Genomic DNA, 14,719 nt, shown 5'->3' on the forward strand with positions numbered 1-14,719 from the left:
TCACCGTGGACGCAAACTTGGTAGGGCGGGACGTTGCATTGGCGTTGCCTAAAGCCCGCCTCCGTTGTAGTATACGAACTCAATGACTGGTTCCTGGTCCCTTGCAGATGCTGATGCGGCGCCGTCTAGCTACATGTTGTCATAGTTCGTAGATGCACATACTCTCGGGCGAGATGGAATCATTGTGTGTCAGTGCAGATGCAGTAGTTGATTTGGTCTGTTATACAATGAGGAGATGGCCCAGGGCCGAGACGTTTGTATAAAGGGGACAGGCCGTGAGGATCAAACTCACATTGTCATCCACAACTCAACAGTTCCTTCTTTCTTTCCAGATCAAACTGATAACTCGCTTGAGGCAATCACATTCGTTTTAGTCCCATCCAACCGCCTTGAGCTCTGCAGCAATGTACGCTATTGCTCGTTTGGGTCTTCTGAGCCTGGGGTAAGTGAAACATCCACACGTATCAGCGTCTCAGTTATTGGATGCCATGTCTTGCTAACTGAAGTAAAAAGTTCTGCCCTCGTCGCTGGTCTCCCCCAGCAGCTGTCAGAAACTGTAACTGTTACGGTCACCGCGTGCGGTCCTGGTTGCACTCCCGGATACACCGTTACCGAGTACCTGCCATGCACTGAGTCCTCCACCGCGACCACGTCAAGTGGCACTGAGGGATTGTCGACCTACTCAACCAGTATCCCCATTGGGAGCTCTTCTACTGCCGCCATCTCGGGATCCTCCTCCTCGACTACCTTGACCACGCCAACTACGATTAGCAGCAGAACTTCCACTGATGTCACCTTGACTTCTTCCACTGGATCAGAGACCTCGTCCATTCCATTCAGTACCACCTCCTTCCCAGGAACTGGGACTGGCTCGACGTCAATTCCTTCCACATCTTCGTCGTATAGCTGGACTAACTCGTCTACATTTTCGTTCACTATTCCATCAACTCCCGGGACCGGATCCTCGTCCACACTTGCCACGGGGTTTAGCTCTTCCGCAGAAAGCACATCGTCCACAGTCTTGACTCTCTCCTCTACAACGACCACGTACATACACACCAACTCCTCATCAATCCCCATTACCAGGTCGTCAACAGGGTCTACGTTAGTTACTAGCACCGCTTCGTCGTTCACATTATCCTCGGGCACTATAACGCTTTCAACTGGAGAGAGCTCATCAACTTCTTGCACATACTCTGGCCCCTGGTCTAACCACACTTTGACCCAGCCAATAACGACTTCTTCGGGGACAGGGGCATCGAGCTCATTCACGCCCTCCTCGTCGACGACCGAGACTTCTTCAACAGATACATCTTCCACTCTAACCACCACGACGATAACGTAAGTTTTGCCTCAAATTTTACACCACCACTAAAGCTGACACTGTGCAATAGTGAGACGAGCAGCACGCCCACCACAGTAATCAGCACGTCTACAGTGAGCACGGGCACTACTTACACTAACACGCGGAGCATATCGACTACTGGAACCAGCTCGATACCTGGCTCATCTACTGGCACCTCTTCGATTCCTGGTTCGTCGACGGGCACCAGTTCGATCCCTAGCTCATCTACTGGCACCTATTCGATCCCTAACTCGTCTACTGGTACCTCTTCGATCCCTAACTCATCTACTGGCACCACTTCGATTCCTGACTCGTCTACTGGTACCAGCTCAACGCTCCCAGGTTCGTCCACTGGTACCACTTCGATCCCTAACTCATCCACTGGCACCTCTTCGATCCCTGGTTCGTCGACGGGCACCATTTCGATCCCTAGCTCATCTACTGGCACCTCTTCGATCCCTGGTTCGTCGACGGGCACCACTTCGACCCCTGGCTCATCTACTGGCACCAGCTCGACGCTCCCTGGTTCGTCCACTGGCACCACCTCGATCCCTAACTCATCTACTGGCACCTTTTCGATTCCTGGTTCGTCGACGGGCACCATTTCGATCCCTAGCTCGTCTACTGGCACCTATTCGATCCCTAACTCGTCAACGCGTACCTCTTCGATTCCTGGTTCGTCTAGTGGCACCAGCTCAATTCCTGGTTCGTCGATGGGCACCAGTTCGATCCCTAGCTCATCTACTGGCACCTCTTCGATCCCTGGTTCGTCGACGGGCACCACTTCGACCCCTGGCTCATCTACTGGCACCAGCTCGACGCTCCCTGGTTCGTCCACTGGCACCACCTCGATCCCTAACTCATCTACTGGCACCTTTTCGATTCCTGGTTCGTCGACGGGCACCATTTCGATCCCTAGCTCGTCTACTGGCACCTATTCGATCCCTAACTCGTCAACGCGTACCTCCTCGATTCCTGGTTCGTCTAGTGGCACCAGCTCGATTCCTGGTTCGTCGATGGGCACCAGTTCGATCCCTAGCTCATCTACTGGCACCTCTTCGACTCCTGGTTCGACGACGGGCACCAGCTCAATCCCCAGCTCGTCTACTGGCACCACTTCGATCCCTGGTTCGTCAACGGGCACCACTTCAGGTACCGTGACATCAAGTTCTACTACTTCTGGCACAGAAACAATCCCCGGAACTACAAGCCAGAGCTCAAGCTCAGGAACAGGCTCGTTCTCCAGCCCAACCATGAGCTCAACATCAAATTCTATCCCTTCCTCCCACACTCGCTCGCACACCTGGTCCTGGTCTAGCCACACATGGACTTCGACAAGTACAATCTATGATAGTACCTCAAGCTCCAGCGGCACTACGCGCGTTTCAACCAGTGCCGTATCTACGACGACGACCAACGCCTCTTCCACTCCCGGCTCGTCCACCGGAAGGTCCAGTATGGTAAGCTCCTCTGGGACGGGCTCGTCGTCTTACCCAACCAGCAGCAGCAGCATCACATCTGGATCTTCGACTCTTCCCACTTCATCGGGTTCCAGCGCAACAAGCACAAGCGCAACAGGCACCGGTTCCACAATCATCAGCTCGACTGGTACTACTTCAGTGGTGACCAGATCGACAGAAACCGGCTCCACAGGCAGCACCTTGACAGGAACCATGTCAACAGATACCAGCAGTTCCAGCGCGACCGACACAGCGAGCATTCCAGAGACTAGCCCTCCAACTTATTCGACTACTACTGTCACTGACACAACAGTGACCATTTCCAGTCCTTCAAGCACGGGTAACGGCACGTCAGGTACATTGCCGGCCACAGGTAGTTCCTCAACTCTCAGGACAACATTGACAACGACTGATACCGTCACCTACCCTTCTTCAACTGGCTATTCGAACACTGTGTCCACCCGAGGCTCATCCACTTTCACAGGGTCGAGTTCCACCCGAGGCACGTCATCTTCGCCTATTTCCAGTGGTACAACCACGCCAACAGCTTCCACGGGGACCACGTCGGTGCCTAGCTTGACGTCGTCGACTGTGACTATAACAGCAAGTACCGCAACAGTGAGCGAATACTGCTCGACCGTCACAGTGTACGGTGGTAACCCAATCACTTACTGCCTACCTGCCACCACACCGACATCATTCGCCACGAGCACCATCAAGTCTCCCAGTGGTGGAAATCAATGGAGCAACGGCGGAAACAACGGAGGGCCCAAAGACATCAACGGCAAAGATAATGCTGACAACAACAAGAACAGGAGCGTCTGGGACAAAATCTTGAAGCTCCTCAAGTCCGCCCAGAGCAAGAAGCAAGGCAAGGGCAAGAGCCACAACTAAGAAAATTATACTTAGAGTCAGTTGTCAAACAACCGAGTCTATGGAAGCGGATGAGATGACGTATAGGAGGAATGCACAATAACAGGGATCCATACACTTCTTGTCTTTCTTTCACCCCTCTTCACTTCTTTTGAGATACTCAGAATCTACAAAACACTTAATATCGGAGGGATGGATCTTCTGTTTTTTTTGGCTGGATCGGGAAACGATTAGGAATTCGATGGATGGATGGGCGGAAGGATATGTAATTTAGATTATTCTCCGATGATGAGATAAAATGATGATATGTAGCTATACTTTCGACTTATTGTTTATCTTGCGACCGTGATGTTTACTGCAAAGAATGATATAGCAGTGTCGATGAGCCTTGAATTCCAAGCCCTTCCACGAAGTCTGTCATTAGATTATGCTCGTCGATGTGGGTAGCAGATGCCTCAACAAGTGTCACATGGTCAATATAGAAGTAGTGGAGACCTGCTAATGCATTCAGGGCCATTTATTGGCAAGCATATCAAGAAAGAGATAGATATTCACTGAACATGTTTCTTATAATAAAATATGAAATCCTCCCCCTTGCGATTTTCACACAGAGCGTTGTTGTTTTGGCCACTAGCAATATTTGTCGGAAAAAGGGAAATACCCTGGAGGATCTACAACATCTAACTAAACTGGTATATGAACGGCGTTGAGTACGAATTTCCAGGATGCTACTTGTGACATGATGTCAGAGCCACAAGTGTCATCCGAGGCGGGCCGGCTTCCACCAGGAAGGAAGCCGTTTGTGGCGAATGAGGAGCCGGGAGGCCGTTTGTGGCGGCTAGAGAGCCGTTGAAGCCGTTTGCAGCGGATAGGGAATCGCTTGGTTGCAGATAAGGAGCCGCTATCCAAGATATTGGCCGAAGTCGGAGGAACACAGACATATGGAAGCAAACATCCAGAATCCAAGAGAGAACCTCGGCTGGCTATAAGTAAGGAGTCGAGACGGAGGAAGATAGAGAGGGCAGAGATCAATGAACTACTGTGGACACCCCTACCTGCCATCACCAAGTGACCACCAGTGAACACCAGGTGACCACCAGGGGGACACGCCTATTTCTCCCCTTCACTCTGTACTATCGCCTTCGGTCCAGGCCGTAACCTGACACATGATAACGTTATTTCCAGTGCTTTTATATATCGCTATTTATATTCATTTACTCTGCATTTCCTGAACTGCGGTAGCGTAGCTGGGCAGTTATAACAGATTTGTTCCAGAACGGTCTGCTTTGTGCTATTGTATAGTGATGCTCTGGATTCAACAGTCGAATCTCAAACTCTTTATACAACATAACACCCCAATCCCTTCGCATAGCCTCGCTCCAGTACAAATTCCCGATTCCTCGGCTTCTCAAACTGAAACTCTAGCTTCGCAATGGAAACAAGGGTTTACTTGTTAGTAATATCTGTGATTATGTCTATAGGATCCCTTGCCATCATAAACCCACCCTGAAGAACATAAGGCACATGCGCAGACACGATTGCGAAGACGGTAAATATATAAATATATGTCTGCCTGTTCGTGGACTGTGATCCAGCAAATGCTGATGATGTTGATAGCGAGTGTGTTATAATGGATAGGGATTAGAAAGGGGTACAGTTGCTTACGAAAAGGAACCCAACAGAGTAGAAGAGAATGAGAAAACCTTGATGGAACAAAGAGGGTGCGAGACTCGTTTTATGCAGTCAATTTGGAATAGGATATAAGATGGACTAGCTGGTTATAGACGCTAGTGAAAGTCGACTTATAGTCTCGTTTGCAACATGTATCCGCAGTCAGTCCAACTTAATTTTGTGCCTATCGTATCATGAACCTGAATTGCTCCATAGTTCCTCTACCCCTTAAAGAGGCTACTGACCAATATCGAAATACATGGCAGAATTGAAGTGCACACCTCAACCAAGCCTCATACCAAGTTACCATCCCATCCATTCCCATCATTGACCTCATCAAACACATACCCCTTTTCCCCACCGACTCCAACTGAACCGCCACCACTCCCTCAAATTTTGACAAAATCCCACACCGCACCCCCACTCATTTTCTTAACCAACCTCAACCCATCCCCCTCCCCCTCAACGTCTAACTTTTCGAAAACCCATCCACGCAGCTGCATCAACAAAGAACCCCCTTCCAGCCCGGGAACCCGTTTCTCGCAAAAGTACTCCCAATTGTTATGAGCCTTTGCCTCAGCACGATATCCTCCTCGCCCATCGTGTCCCAGAAACCTGCCCTCATGCTTGAACCCCAGCCATCCATCCGTCTCGATGCACTTCCAATGGCAACTTTGGGTTGTGCCCACGTCGGCGAAGAGCGCTAGATGCACGTCCCCGTTGTCATTGATGGCGATAGCGCGACCGGAGGCGCGATGGCGGATTACAAAAACTTGGTTATGGCAGGGAACGGATTCGCCAAAGCCGGGGACAATGTAGGATGGCGAGTTTGTTTTGGAACCAGTGGTGGAGTCCTGAGACGGTGTGTACGTGGTTATCAAAGTGGAAACTGTTGATGTATCATCATCGTCAGATTTGATTTTCCTCACGTTCTTAGTAGGCGCCATGGAATTCGGTTTCGGGGACATTTGGGCACTGAAGTCAGAGGCCTGATAGCCAAGAGAGCAATGTTTGTGTGTGCGTTCGATCTCATGGAGGGTCTGGAAGTGCGAGTGGAAGATGTGCGCGTTCATAAGTTTCGTGGTGAGAGATACTTTCAATAACCGATGAGCTCGCAGGCATAGGTTGCGGGAATACGGGTGTAACGACCAAGATGTGTGCCTTTCTACATCGGTTTAGTGCCCCAGTAGGTCGCCTAATTAGCTGGGGTGTTGGTCATGTTATCTGACCCCTTGACCAAGACGACTTACACCGACTTATTTTACCTGCAGCCTCCGTTTGCTAATGACATATTCGAGACGCAGGGTCAAGAAATTTGTTGGTTGTTTAAAATTGCCACGAATGCGGGTATCCGAAGGAAGTAGCCTATTGTGGGCGTGGTATTCAAACGATGCTACTTGACGGATTGATGAGTGATGCCCCATGTGGGAGATTTTTGATCAATTTGTGAGGAAAACACTGGGATGACGACGTCTTTAGCGGACGACACGGCGGTTGCGTCGTACAGCAATAGGCTGGACTCTGATCAACAGTTGCTGAGAAAGTCCAGGGACCACATCAAAATTGAAGTGGGAGGCCAGTCCTTCAAACCGAAGACTGCCAGGCTTAAGAATGGTGGTTTTCCAATTCTCTGCCATTGCGCAGAGACCAAATTGCTTCAGAGCTGGGTGACATAGGATGCTGAGCTAAAGCTCAGGGACTTAAGTCTGTACGGCGGCAAACAGATACGGACTCGATGGGGTTTGGCTGATCACTATATTAGGTTGCTATCATGCCGACGCAACGGCTATGTTGTCGTAGTGGGTATCATCACGCAATTATCATTAAATTCGCCGCCAGAGGTTTCCTACCGGACACGAAGGTCCTACCTCAACGTCAGCTATTTGCCTCACAGGTTCAGATCAAAAGGGGCTGGCGTCCAAACAGAAAACAATACTCACACAGTCATATACCCATTGATCCTCGGATCTGCAAAATCCCTTTTCACATCCTCCAAAAACGCCCTCGTCCTCTCGACTTCCCACCCCAGATGCCCAAATAACTTCAAACTAATTCCCTCCAGCCCATTCATCAAATCGAGATGAAAATAGGTGGCCAAGGTCTTGAAATACTTCCCCTTAGCCCACGGATTCGTCGGCCAGTAGAACCTTCTCTCGTTCACGTCCTCGAACCCCGCCTCCTCAAACCAGCGCTTGTAATGCTGCACATTCGTCCACGGCCTTGACGTCAGCGCCGCCGCTTCCATGACCAGCTCGTTCCATTTGTAGAGCGCCGAGTCGACGGGCATGTCCCCTATGTATCCCATAGGAAAAATCCCGTCTTGGAACTCCATTATCCCGCCGGGTTTGAGGTGCATAAAGCCTTGCTGTATGACGTGTTCAGGGTCCCGAAAGCAGGAGAGGAGCGCTCGGCCGTGTATGAAGTCGAAGGGTTCAGTAAATGTCCATTCGTCTTCGGCGTCGTCGATTTCGAAGCGGCAGTTCGACGGGACGTACGCGGGCTGGATGGGGCTGAGGTCCGTGCCGATGACTTCGCATTCCGGGTACTTGCTCGCGAAATCAATGGCCCATATTCCTGTCCCGGTCGCTATATCGAGGGCACGCCGGCTGTTGGGCGGCAGATGCGCAAGCTGTAGTTTGTTGTTTGTCGTTAGGAGAAAGAGGTAGTGCTGCAAGTCGAGACGCTCCTGCTCCATAACATCATTGGGCAAAGGGTATTTTCCGGCTTTGTACCGGTGGTATGTCCGCCCGTTTTCTTCGACGAAGTTGTAGATGCTCGACCTTATGGACTCGGTCGATGACCGCCAGCTGGTGGAGTCGATGGATGTGGCGGTGTTGCTGCTCACGTCCTCGTCAATGCGCGGTAGTGAAGGCGTGCTGCCGCCGCCCCAGGAGAATGTGGATGAGGATTTACTTGAGGCGACTGATTGAGCATCTTCCCGTACGTCCAGTTCCTCAGCTGGAACCGCGGGGCCGAAACCAGCGACTTGGCTATCGACTTGGCTATTGGGCGCGGTCATGGATGTGGCCGTACTGAAGGAATAGGTACCCTATCTGTGACTATCGAGGCAGGCAAATACTGACGAGAACGAAGTTCAAAATTCCAGAAGCACTGAAAATTAATGGCAATGGAACAAATGACGCCCCTTTCCCAGGGAGCAAGGGGAAGCTGTAGCAACTTAAGCTTCTTCAGCGGGCCGCAAGCTGATCAACGGCCCCACCCTCCAATGAACACCGGCGCGAACTAAGATGGGCTAGGGTGCTGGGATGGGGACTTGGAGAGACGAGCTGACGACGCACAAGCCGGTGGCACGATCACTTGGCCTTGGAAGCATTGGTTTGATGGCCCCAAAGCAGGTCTGGAACGATCCATAATGAGCTTTGGACGAGATCGGACGAAGCTCATCGAAAAGTGAACATTAATCGAAAGGGTGTGTGCGTTGGTCATCGCAGCCGGTTGTTGCAAGATGGAGTCTGAATGATCACTAATATGAGCGACCAGCAGTCTTATGCAAAACCTTGCCAAAAGCCACATGGCATGCATGCTGTGGTGAAATTCCAGCCAGCAATAGACCCTGGCATGGTACGCTGCCAATGCGGCTGGTGCACACCATTGATCTTTGGGGATGTGTCAATTGTCAAATCACGATGTCAGCTACCTGCTCAGAGATCAATGATCAATACTGACCAGCAGTACTGCTCGTGCTCATCGAACTAATCTGCGACCAAACTGAACATGCCTGTCATTATAATTGGACGCCACAATAGGAATGCCGATAGATTCAGCTTCCCGCCGGTGGGGATTTTTCGATCGATGGCATCGGGTCACGATCCGATGATGACAAAGAACACCAGATTGCACTCGGCAGGCAATAATAGGTTTGGCCTAGTTCGTGCTATAAATAATCTTTCTGTTCGTGTCGAATTCCACGTCCCATGGTGATGGAGGGATCGGATAAGAGGACCCGCTCCAGTGCTTTCAGCAACCAGGAAGATGGTTGTTTGCTACACCATGGCCACACCGGTCACCGGGTTTGGGCCCGCGTTGTCGGTAGACGATAGAGTCTGAAGACGCACTTTGTATCGAATGCCTATCGAATGCCGAATGTACAAGAAGTGGTGGAAGCAAATACAACCATGGAAGCCATCGCAATATCACAATACTCAAAGGCATCACAGGTACAGCGTAACGGGTGCACGGGTGCACGAACAACATATCATCGGTTGGTCGGCATGTGAAGAGGCAAGTAAGTCTAGATGACATTCCGCTATGCTAAACGAAAATGCTACAATCCCATAGTTCGTCTTCCCAGTTCTATGCAGGTGTGCTTCCCATGCAACTCCCCAAGCAACTCCCCAAATTATAGATACGCCTTGCCAAGCCGCCCAGATGCGCGCGAAATCGATAATCCCATACCCGCCTAAATCACCCTCTCGCCTCATCCCAATCCGACCACCTCCTCACCACCTCATCCACCATCTCGATCCCCGCCCGACTCGCATCCACCTCAAACCACTCCTTATGCGCCTTCCCGCACGCCTCGCAATTCCAATTCTCCCGATCACTAATTCTCAACCCCGCACCTGCGAGCTCGAGGTGGATCAGCCGTTCGACCTTATGGCTATGCGGCATCTTGCGCGGCGTTGACGGCGTCGCGCTCGGGATGTGTGGGTAGTACCGGATCAGCGACAGGTTGTACCCGCACTGGCGGGTCCACTCGTTGAGGCGACGCTGCACGTTGGACGCGCGCCCGATCTTAAGCAGGAGGGTTTTGTCTTTGCCTGATGACGACGGGGTGTTTCTGGCGGCGAAGGACTCGACTACGTCACTGGGTCTTCGTTGGCGTCCGTTGGACTGCGAGGGCGGCGCGAGCAGGGATCGGGCGGCTTCAGCGGGAGGGTCCATGGGTTCAGATTCGGGCGTCAGCCAGAAGATGTAGATGTAGCCTGCTTCGTCTCCTTGGGAGATGGGCTTTGCGAGCTCGGCCATAAGCTGTGATGCTGTTTGCGGCGATGCGGTTGGCGGGATGAGTGTGAGGTATTGCGAGGTTTGTGATGTGGTGGATTGCTTCGAAGGGGCCGGGCTGCCCATGCTCGGTCGTGACCCTGCTGAAGACGGTGAAAGATGCGAGTTCGAGGGAAGCTTCGACGATGGGCCACCTCCCGCTACCGCGGCAGGTGCGGACTGGACGGGTCTGGGTTGCGGTCTCGTAGGTGCAGGTGGCTCCTCTTCCATGATGGGTATCGTGAAGCAGCAGCAAAAGATCGTCTCCCTCTTGGTCCACCGATTCGACGACTGGGATGCGGGGCGGGGAGGATAGTTCGTCTCGGTAATCTTCTCGTTTCCTCCATTGTGATTCGAGGACATGGAGGGCCTGCCGTTCTTCTTGGATTTTTTCTGTTTAGCCTCGGCGATACCCAGGCGGTCCATGAGACCGTCCAAGCTCTCGCGCTCCTCGAGGATCGGCGTGTTGGTAGGTCTCGGTCCGGGACTCGAATGCGCAGACATGCTCGCCTGGTCTTTGTGCTGCCAGCAATAGCAGTCCGGGTCGGCGGGGTCATCGACACGTAGGCCGCCGACTTTGGAGACTTTGGGGACTTTGATGCGTGACGCTTCCGGCGAGCCTGACGGCGATGCATTCAGCGGACGACGGCAGGGTCGGCCGCTCCCGGTGATGCCTCGACATGTCGTGCTGGGGTCCTTGGAGTCGGACCGTCCGATCAAAGACTCGGGCGTGTTGGGAATGAATGGCATTGTTCCGCTCGATTACGATCAGGTCGTTCCTCCTGCTGAGATAATAAACGACAGGGTACAGGCAAAGAGAGAAAAGCTCAGCTAGCTTGGCATGATGTGGTAGGTGTGTGCAAAAAATGGCAGGATAAATAGACGAGCAGCAGACTCCAAAAACAAGCCAGCGAGCGGTTATATGGTATCGCCATCCTGGAGACGGTCCACTCCAGAATCCATATATTCATTCTTGTCGCATCGTGATTCCTTGGCTGAGCGCTGAGTTGTTGGTGACTCGACGTCACACGAGTAAATTGCAGGGGCTGGTCTGGGTCCAGCCGCCGTGGCGTGTTGCGAATAGAGAGGCCTGGAGTGGCCTTGTTCTGTGGCTGAATTGTGGCTCACTGCATTAGTGTGGTTGACACAGCCGCACCTGATTGCCTCCGACGCAGACCTCAGCGTTGTTGCCATGAATGTTGCATTACATTGATTCATGGTTATTCATTGCCATTCTCTGACTGCCGACAACCAGGCTGCATTTCTGCATTTAACTGAAGTCTTCCGAACCTGTCAGCAAACTCTCGGTGAACGGAGCGATGTCTGAGTAGGATGCAGTAGACTGGAGTCAAGAGAAACTTCTTGGCTTGCGCGCGCAGACGCATGACCAGTCACAAACCGTACGCCAGCGCATCGAATCGGCAATGCGTTCGCAATCCACAGAAGTTTTTCATGCTTCGAGGACGAGATAACGTTAGGCCTCATTAGAAGCGACCGTGACAGCTGTCTTAAAGAGACTGTCAGCAGAAAAGGGGGAGTTGTTAGATTAGAGGCACCAAAAATGAAGACATCACTCTGAACTGAATATGGGCCGTGGCGATAGCGGTGAATTAGATTCCAGTCTTAATCGAGCCACAGGAAAGTAATTTGGGTCCTCAACGGCGGTAAGGAACGGCTAGGCCGCAAGGCAATAGTATAGAGTGAAGAGGAGAAGCAGGCGTTCCCGCTGTTGATCACCGGGTGGTAGACCATTGGTGGTTACGGGGAGGTATGCCCAGAATAGTTTACTGATATATCACTTCCCCTTCTTCCCCTTATATAGATAGCCAACCCCTATGCAGAATTGCAATGCCCGATTCCTCCACTTCCATGATATTTCACAACCTCCCGTCATGTTTCTGACCCACAGGCCCCTGCGCCGGCTCCCCACCGGCTCCCCACCGGTGCCATGCACCCGGCGCTCTGACAGCGGCTTCCTCTCGTCTATGGTCACTACTCGCCTGACCACGTCGCGAATCCAGGCATACAATTTTCCAGTTGAATTATATCTCAGGTCTGATATCGCAACTAGGAGGGACTCAAGACGCTCATAGGTGAATCGCACGCATCTGGTTTATGGACTGAACTGACAGAGCAGCGATTGCATAACGACATGTCTTTTGTTACTATTTCCCTGGAGTCGCTTTGGGTGTAGGTAGTTATGTCGGTGTGCCTAGTGATCTCTCAGGAAGCGTTATCCCTTTCCGATGGGGACTTTCGTTCGGGTCGAGACGGAACAAGGCCCCCACAAAATATACAACGGAACTCTAGGTTCAAATGTACAGTCTGGGCGACCATGTGTTTTAGATCTGGTAAATGTTAAGACCTCGAGCTTCAAAAATCTAAAGCTGGGGACTATTCATCAAACATTCCTATTTGTAAGGTGTTCTCACGTTCTTCGATCTACTGCAGCGGTGTGGGGCATATGTCTTAATTAATGGAACCCACCTGCTGCACATATGGACGCGATCATATAGTGGATAATATGGAAGGGTAGGTGAGAATTTCGCAGTGCTCGGTAGCAGATGAGACTAAAACACCACCAAATGTGGTACTCATGAAACTTAATGATTGATCCGAACAACTTGCACAAGCGAAGTACAAGCAAAGTATGAATGGATACTGCCTAGCTCCGTGATACTGTAGTATCTACGAAAAATAGTTCTCAAAAATGATAGCCTTCCCAGAGGATAACTAGTGGCAGCAAATACACTGGCTATGTCGCAGTTTTACAACACCCCATCAACGGAATTATTTTTCGTTGATGAGAAAATAGGACGAAACAGGATAGAAAACAGAAAACCCTCAGATGAAACTGTTAAAATGAATCAATCACAAAGACAATGCAAAACGTTCGTGAAACCACGGCCATGCGTTGTCTAAGAACCCAACTCACTCTGTCACGGGACCTAACGCTGGGCTTCTCCTGGCAAGGTGCGAGTGGTATATTCTCGTGGAAAGTGCTGTTAATTAGATTCCACTTTGGGTGCTTGAACCAATATGACTTGCTTGCACAATGTGGAGATTTCAATACCAAGTTCACGAAGAGCTTGGTGTATATACGGCAATATGTATTCCCGTGTATATACTAAAGTAAGTTTCTAGTTCGCCATGGTGCCTTTAAATAATAATAACCAGTCAGTCGTATCCCCCGGCTATGTTCAACCATGTATCTTGAGTTGTAAACTCAATTCTGCACAATGGAAACGTTAAGTAGAACAATAATGCAATAATCAAAGTAATTAATTTGGGACATTCGACCTAGATCGTTGCTTCCGTACGCTTCATCACATGGTATCTAGTCGTGGTTGCCTACAAATATGTAGTCGACGTTATCCACTGTCATGCTTTTCCTGCTGAACTTCCACTACATCCAAGATACAAAACTACTTTACACTCCTAGCCTATCCGAGTACGACAGAACAAACCAAAAATCCATTATTCGCTTCCGCCAACATGCTGTTCACTCTCGTCTTGCTTTGCAGCCTCTTGCCCGCCTCACCTCGAGTGACCGCCACCCCGGGTCTCTCCCCCCGATCATCCAGCCCCTGTGCCACCGAATCCCACATCCCCAGCTTCAACTGCATCGACTTCACGCCCCCTGACGGCAACCCCACGGCGGTCCACATCAACTCAGCCGTCATCCCCTCATCCACCGATACCATCGCCGCCGACGCCGTGCCCTCAGGTGCCCCCTGGGGCTCCACCAATAACCCCACAGATATGTGCGACGACGACACCTTCGTCGACCTAACAGGCTGGGACCCCTCGGGCGCCACCCTCTGCAAAGACTGCGCCACGATCGAGTCGTACATGCGCATGCACAACGGTCGATTCCAGATCAACGACCGGCTGCAGCAAATACAGGAATGGACACCGCTCATGTACGGGGGTGGCTGCGCGTTCATGGTGACTTCGCCGGGGAAGCCCAGCGCGCAGGGGTATTATGTTGGGAACACAAATGTGGCTGATTTGATTAATATTGGGATTCGCGTACGGGGGAGGCAGGGCGTGCTGCAGGCTAATGGGAGTATGCATTGTACGAATGGGAAGGATAAGGTACCGGTGAAGTTTTGGATTTTGCACAAGAATGGGACGAGTGGTTGAGGGTGGGAAGGCGGCAGGTTGTGCGTTGATGAAGGGAGGTGGAGACTTGAGGTGATGGAGGTAGCGCGTAACGTGAGTCCTCGGTGCTCAATACTGCTCAATACGAATAATAATATATATGAACTGGGACCGACTTATCACTGAAGACGTCGGAGAAGAGTATCAGATCTGAATGCAGATCCACGCCGGTTCTTGTAATAAAGATTGATACGTTTTGCGG

At 51.3% G+C, this 14,719-nt stretch overlaps 6 protein-coding genes across 6 annotated transcripts; 2 read left to right on the plus strand and 4 right to left on the minus strand.

Moving 5' to 3' along the window:
- Positions 1-678: 678 nt before the first annotated feature.
- BCR38DRAFT_404144 (uncharacterized protein) lies at positions 679-2,600 on the minus strand (the record flags this gene model as incomplete). Its single annotated transcript, XM_040857813.1, has 5 exons — positions 679-1,321; positions 1,459-1,580; positions 1,611-1,976; positions 2,007-2,279; positions 2,310-2,600. The coding sequence occupies 5 exons, from the start codon at positions 2,598-2,600 to the stop codon at positions 679-681; spliced, it is 1,695 nt and encodes a 564-aa protein (XP_040720610.1).
- Positions 2,601-2,802: 202 nt separating this feature from the next.
- BCR38DRAFT_404145 (uncharacterized protein) lies at positions 2,803-3,699 on the plus strand (the record flags this gene model as incomplete). The annotated part of the gene is made up of 1 exon (XM_040857814.1): positions 2,803-3,699. The coding sequence occupies one exon, from the start codon at positions 2,803-2,805 to the stop codon at positions 3,697-3,699; it is 897 nt and encodes a 298-aa protein (XP_040720611.1).
- Positions 3,700-5,738: 2,039 nt separating this feature from the next.
- BCR38DRAFT_404146 (uncharacterized protein) lies at positions 5,739-6,317 on the minus strand (the record flags this gene model as incomplete). The annotated part of the gene is made up of 1 exon (XM_040857815.1): positions 5,739-6,317. The coding sequence occupies one exon, from the start codon at positions 6,315-6,317 to the stop codon at positions 5,739-5,741; it is 579 nt and encodes a 192-aa protein (XP_040720612.1).
- A 774-nt stretch (positions 6,318-7,091) lies between these two features.
- Positions 7,092-8,480, minus strand: BCR38DRAFT_2539 (S-adenosyl-L-methionine-dependent methyltransferase). The gene is made up of 2 exons (XM_040854440.1): positions 7,290-8,480; positions 7,092-7,213 (listed from the first exon to the last, which is right to left on the minus strand). The coding sequence occupies exons 1-2, from the start codon at positions 8,366-8,368 to the stop codon at positions 7,159-7,161; spliced, it is 1,134 nt and encodes a 377-aa protein (XP_040720613.1). The 5' UTR covers positions 8,369-8,480; the 3' UTR covers positions 7,092-7,158.
- Positions 8,481-9,584: 1,104 nt separating this feature from the next.
- Positions 9,585-11,377, minus strand: BCR38DRAFT_415720 (meiotically up-regulated gene 113-domain-containing protein). Its single transcript, XM_040859043.1, has one exon. The coding sequence runs from the start codon at positions 11,101-11,103 to the stop codon at positions 9,775-9,777; it is 1,329 nt and encodes a 442-aa protein (XP_040720614.1). The 5' UTR covers positions 11,104-11,377; the 3' UTR covers positions 9,585-9,774.
- A 2,471-nt stretch (positions 11,378-13,848) lies between these two features.
- BCR38DRAFT_404149 (uncharacterized protein) lies at positions 13,849-14,499 on the plus strand (the record flags this gene model as incomplete). The annotated part of the gene is made up of 1 exon (XM_040857816.1): positions 13,849-14,499. The coding sequence occupies one exon, from the start codon at positions 13,849-13,851 to the stop codon at positions 14,497-14,499; it is 651 nt and encodes a 216-aa protein (XP_040720615.1).
- Between the last annotated feature and the right edge of the window lie 220 nt (positions 14,500-14,719).

Source organism: Pseudomassariella vexata (assembly GCF_002105095.1).
Source record: "Pseudomassariella vexata strain CBS 129021 chromosome Unknown BCR38scaffold_1, whole genome shotgun sequence".
Classification (NCBI taxonomy): domain Eukaryota; kingdom Fungi; phylum Ascomycota; class Sordariomycetes; order Amphisphaeriales; family Pseudomassariaceae; genus Pseudomassariella; species Pseudomassariella vexata.

Excerpts from the sequence above, each read along its gene's own strand:
- BCR38DRAFT_415720 (XM_040859043.1), bottom strand. The coding sequence starts at position 11,103 with ATGCCATTCATTCCCAACACGCCCGAGTCTTTGATCGGACGGTCCGAC.
- BCR38DRAFT_2539 (XM_040854440.1), bottom strand. The coding sequence starts at position 8,368 with ATGACCGCGCCCAATAGCCAAGTCGATAGCCAAGTCGCTGGTTTCGGC. Across the intron at positions 7,214-7,289 it reads ATCAATGGGTATATGACTGT|GACCTTCGTGTCCGGTAGGA; the intron begins GTGAGTATTGTT and ends ACGTTGAGGTAG.